At 31.8% G+C, this 6,000-nt stretch overlaps 1 protein-coding gene across 1 annotated transcript in view; it reads right to left on the bottom strand.

The window, feature by feature from the left end:
- Positions 1 to 386, bottom strand: part of LOC139526158 (glucose dehydrogenase [FAD, quinone]-like) — a 35,825-nt gene extending 35,439 nt beyond the window's left edge. The window contains exon 1 of the mRNA XM_071321291.1: positions 286 to 386. Coding sequence (XP_071177392.1) covers positions 286 to 383 — 98 coding nt within the window. The 5' untranslated portion in view covers positions 384 to 386. The remainder of the gene's footprint in view (positions 1 to 285) is intronic.
- Positions 387 to 6,000: the final 5,614 nt, after the last annotated feature.

The raw sequence follows: 6,000 nt of genomic DNA on the forward strand, positions 1-6,000 counted from the left end.
GTGTTATAATCTGAATCACTAAAAAACATACAAATATGTACCAAAGAAGAACAAAATGGTTTTTAAATTTCATCGGTGTTCTTTTTTCTCCTTCGTTTTACTTACTATACTTGCCCGAGTGCTTGTGTTCTTGATTAAAAGTAAATATTTTTAGGCGGTCTTGATTCAAATAATAGAATGCCTAAATACTTAAGTAAAAAAAAGACAGACAATACCAAAGATACAATAAACAATTATATATCGAAAATTTTTCCTAAATAAATTAATAATTTACATGTTACTCACACTACTTTATCAATTGATATGAGGATAGAATTCTGCCTCTTTACCTTCCTTCTCAAATAATCTTTGACATTTAATGTTACATAAAACGTCACTGCCATGTATGTATGACTGATTGGTGGGACTTAATTTAAGATAAGTTTAACGTACCATATCTAACGATTATAAAGTAATGTAAAACATATTAAGAAAATATATGTCAAAGTTGAAGTTACATTAATAGTTATATAACTGAACATATGTTCATAAAAGTCAATGGAATGCAATGACCTGATTAAATCAAGTTCGTTAATAAAATCGTATTATATATTCCATACGTACATGTAGAAAGAAATCAACTACAAAATATAAATGTTACAGCTAAAATTTTGATTTGTGGTCTTCTTACCGATTTTATATTCTAGCTGATGATCAACTTTAACTTGCATAGGATTCCTTGTACTATTACGCTAAAAGTAAATGCATACCAAAGATATAGTTATTAGAATTAAATGCACAAAATTGCCATCTAGTTTACAATTGTGAAGAACCAAATGAATTATGATTTTTGGTGGATTAAAACAGGTTGTGTCAAATCTGACAACGTTCGAAGCAATGATAATTTTTTAAATAGGTTTTAAAATTTAAATATAGAATGACGGAGGCGTGAATATAGTATATCACTGTCACTGTATGGTGACATATCTTCTTTCGAAGATCATAAAAAGCATTTTATTAAAATAAAGTATGTCAATTAAGGTTTTGATTTTGTAAATATTGCCGGTATATTTAACGACCATTCTGTTAAAGAACAAATTCCTGGATATTTTGACAATACTGAGCTACCTCTTATTTGTTATATTTACAAGAAATCTAGCCGGAAATTTGATTGATTGATTGATTGATTGATTGTTGGTTGCGTAACGTCCAGTGGCAAATATTTCATGCATATTCAGGACGAGAACAAGTTCACAATAAATACAATAGGTAGGTTGTTGTAATAGAGGCCATCTAGGATGATGGTCGGGGAAATTTGGACTGCCACTGGAAAATGAGGGTATATTGGATAGGGACAGAAATTTTGCCTTGCAACAGGCCACCTACGGACCCCTCAAAGAGTTGTTGCAAGGGTTCTTAACGTGCAAAGAGCGTGGCACTCTCTTTACACGAGGCATCGGATTTAACGTCCCCTTCTGACGGACGTGACTGCGAACTTGATACACCCCGCACAGCCAAACGGACGCACCACTTCAGCAAGCGTTTTACTGCCGGTCGGGAGAAGACCAAGTGACCATATTTCTATACCCCAGTCACCCTTGGGGGGACCACAAAACAGAGATCAATTTGAATTTAGTTGAATTTACGGAAATTTGTGTTTAATTATACATGTTATAGTCAACTGTGTAAAGATGTTAATATCAGTGAAAATACACCTACTTGATGTAATTGTAGTACCTCCGAATATATTTATGGACCCATTTCCCATGTTATAACAGGAGATCTTAACATCGTTCAAGACCGAGAGTTAAAATCATTCCTCAGTAAAGGACCTAAATATCGTCCCCCGTCAATTATTAATTGGAATGAGTGTCGTAATATCATCCACGACTCACTCCATACTTACTGTATGAAATGGATAAAACGGGAAAAAGCTGACAAAAAATCTTTGGACTCCTTTTTTTAATTCAGTAATGAAGATAGTTGATATACGTATTCAACATTTTAAAGAACATTTTACTATTACAATAACCACAAAAAAACCTATTTCTCGTATCAAACATAAACTAAAAGAACTAGCCATGAAATTTGTTTATGTCCCGGTCGATAAAGCTGCTAATAACATTATTATTGTTTGACGTAAATTTTACATTGAGGTTCTGAAAAAAGAAATCACCAATTCACCAACATTCCAACTGACTCCATTTTCAGAAAACGACATCTGTAACAAACATAAACTTTTAGCTACCGCTTTACAAGCAAAGCCAAATACAATGAAAGTCCCAACTATGTACTGGCTTCCGGAGCTACACAAAACACCTTACAAATATAGATTTATTTGGTCTTCAAGCCATTGTTCCACTACTAAATTGTCTATTCTTCTTACCAGCACACTTGGTACAATTAAAAATCTGATAATAAATTGTTCAAATAAGGCCTTCGAAAATAGTGGAATTAATTACTTTTGGAGTGTCGAGAACTCGTTGGAAGTACTTGATAAATTGCATGCTTATATTGGTGATTTTGAATCTGTTCAAAGTTTTGATTTTTCTACCCTGTATACCACATTGCCTCACATTCTTATTAAGAAAAAATTCACACATCTAATTAAATGGGCATTTAAAAAGTCAGAATGTGAATATATATGTTCAAACTCTTTTAGGTCATTTTTTAGTAGCAATAAACAAAAAAACTATGTCAATTGGACATGCTTTGATACTATATATGCCCTTGAATTTTTACTAGATAACATTTTTGTTCGCTTTGGGAATTCCGTTTATCGTCAGATTATCGGAATTCCAATGGGGACTAACTGTGCACCACTCATTGCGGACCTGTTTTTGTATTGCTATGAGTTACAATTTATGACAAAAATAAGCAAAGACCCATCGAAACAACATCGGATAAACAAATTTAATAATACTTTTAGATATTTGGATGATATTTTGGTTCTCAATAATGACAACTTCAGTATGTATATTAAAGAAATTCATCCTGCTGAACTTACTTTAAATAAAGCTAATACTAACAATGACCACTGTCCTTTCCTCGATCTTGATATCTATATCACTAACGGAAAGCTGAATACTAAAATTTATGATAAAAGGGATGATTTTTCATTTCCTATCGTTACTTATCCATTTTTAGATGGTGACGTTCTCTTGTCACCATCTTACGGTGTTTATATATCTCAACTTGTACGATTCGCTCGTGTATGTAACAATGTTTTAGATTTTAACGAGAGAAATTTATGTATTACTGAAAAATTATTACACAAGGGTTTCGATATCACAAACTAGTCAAAACATTTATTAAATTTTATCACCTGTATAAGGACATCATTCGTAAATATAGCTCAACATGCAGACTTCTTATACGTTCAGGTATTTCACATCCAATTTTTTATGGAAATATTCTTTATAAAGCACAAAGGTGTCAGTATTCACCTCAAAAACTAACAAAACCTTTGAATAGACTTATTAAGAAGGGATATAGTTACGATACTGTTGTCAGGTCATTAAAGATTGCATATTTTGGCGTTAATATTGATTCACTTATAGGGTCTTTGCATCGGAACTAAACACATTTATTCAAAAACCAGTTGTTGGCATGACACGGGTTATGTTCTTCTCATATATGTTATGATGGTATGATACTAAACCCCTAACGGGAAGGATTGTGCCTGATGATCATATGATGAAATCATAATCTTTCAGTCAGTTTAATTGAAGTCTGGAGCTGGCATGTCAGTTAACTCCTAGTAGTCTGTTGTTATTTATGTATTATTGTCATTTTGTTTATTTTCTTTGGTTACATCTTCTGACATCAGACTCGGACATCTCTTGGACTGAATTTTAATGTGCGTATTTTTATGCGTTTACTTTTCTACATTGGCTAGAGGTATAGAGGAGGGTTGAGATCTCACAAACATGTTTAACCCCGCCGCATTTTTGCGCCTGTCCCAAGTCAGGAGCCTCTGGCCTTTGTTAGTCTTGTATTATTTTAATTTTAGTTTCTTGTGTACAATTTGGAAATTAGTATGGCGTTCATTATCACTGAACTAGTATATATTTGTTTAGGGGCCAGCTGAAGGACGCCTCCGGGTGCGGGAATTTCTCGCTACATTGAAAACCTGTTGGTGACCTTCTGCTGTTGTTTTTTTCTATGGTCGGGTTGTTGTCTCTTTGGCACATTCCCCATTTCCATTCTCAATTTTATTTCGTTCTGTTGCTTATAATACTGAGATTAAAACTATTCGTTTTAAATTGCAGAGTTTATTTTTATGACTTATATCATTTAATCCTACCGTTAATTGAACATGAACCATCATAATCTTCGATTACAACACTTACAATAGTTAATATATCCGACTACCTTTATTTAGATGTAAATTAAAGCCTCTTTGAAGACTGAAAAAGTCATCAGTTGGTTAAAAATGAATTCTATTGCACAACTTTCATCTTTGAAAAACCAATTTATTACTACCCAAAGTCAAAGGCAAATGACCGCAACATCTGCGCGTTGAAATGATCATATTTAGGTAAACATTTTAATTTTCAAATTGCAGATGGTCAGGGTTTAAAGAAAAAAATTTCAAGGATACCCGTTATATCATACTTTAGTTCAAATATATTTATGTTAAGTGTTTTCTTTGCACTTTCTTTTTAAGATTGTTTGTTACAGCTTAAGGTTAAGCACGTCAAATTAAATTTTCGTTTAAACAATTTTTATCGGTACATTTAGTAATTAACAATGTGGAAAATGAATATTGGTTTGCATTGCTTAATGATTACTTCAACCGGTTTGACATTCAAATCTAGTTAGGTTGATGCAAGTTACTTTGAATATCAAGATGTTGTAAAAGTTGAAGGATGTTTCAAAATTCATGTTATGTCCTTTATCTCTAGTTTGATGGGATAGATGCGTTCAACTTAGTCACCATATTTTGACTTATTTAGTGAGAGAAAGCGGAAAGTAAGTTAAAGGATACTAGTGACTTCTTTTCTTTCTTCTTAAAAAGTTCCTGTATGAAATCAGCCTCATAAGAATAACGGAACAAATTGTCCAGACACGGGTTCGCATGGGAATACTGATAGTGTGTTGAAAAACGCGTCCTCCAAACATATCAAATATGTTGTCAATCAATAAATCAAGCATCTTGATAATGTTCGTTTCAGAGAATTTTTTGTTTGAATCTGAGTGTTTTTACAAAGTAATATGTATCTCTCCTTAAGACAACATTGTCTATTTGACATTTAGTTTGGAATGGGAAATACTTGCGTAAAGTATAGAAAAGTCAATAGTTTAAATACGATTGCAAGATGAAAGAGGCATAGATTTGATGAACTTATTTTTTGATAAGTTTTACGTGCACTTTTGCACAATTATAAAGTAATGTAAAACATATTAAGAAAATATATGTCAAAGTTGAAGTTACATAAACATTTTTTCTTTGATAAATGAACATATGTTCATAAAGGACGGGTGTCAAGTTGGTTCAATATTCAACATTCAACATTCAATTTTTTTTATTTTCCTGTATCCATTTTCAACATTCAACATTCGATTTCAACATTCAACATTCGCTTTTAATATTCAACAACATTCAAATTTTTTTTCTTGTATCCATTTTCAACATTCAACATTCGATTTCAATACCTAACATTCAACATTCAATTTTTTTTATTTTTTTTTTCTTGAATCCGTTTTCAACATTCAACATTCGATTTCAATATTCAACATTCGATTTCAATATTCAATATTCATTTTCTTTGCATCTATTTCAACATTCAACATTAGTTTTCAACATTCAACATTCTTTTTCAACATTCAACATTCGTTTTTAACATTCAACATTCGTATTCAACATTCAACATTGGTTTTTAAAATTCAACATTCGTTTTCAACATTCAACATTGGTCAAAATTCAACATTCGTTTTTAACATTAAACATTCGTTTTCAATATGCAATATTCGTTTTCAACATTCAACTTTCGTTTTCAACGTTCGATTTTCAATTTT

Source organism: Mytilus edulis, chromosome 6 (genome assembly GCF_963676685.1).
Source record: "Mytilus edulis chromosome 6, xbMytEdul2.2, whole genome shotgun sequence".
NCBI classification, from domain to species: domain Eukaryota; kingdom Metazoa; phylum Mollusca; class Bivalvia; order Mytilida; family Mytilidae; genus Mytilus; species Mytilus edulis.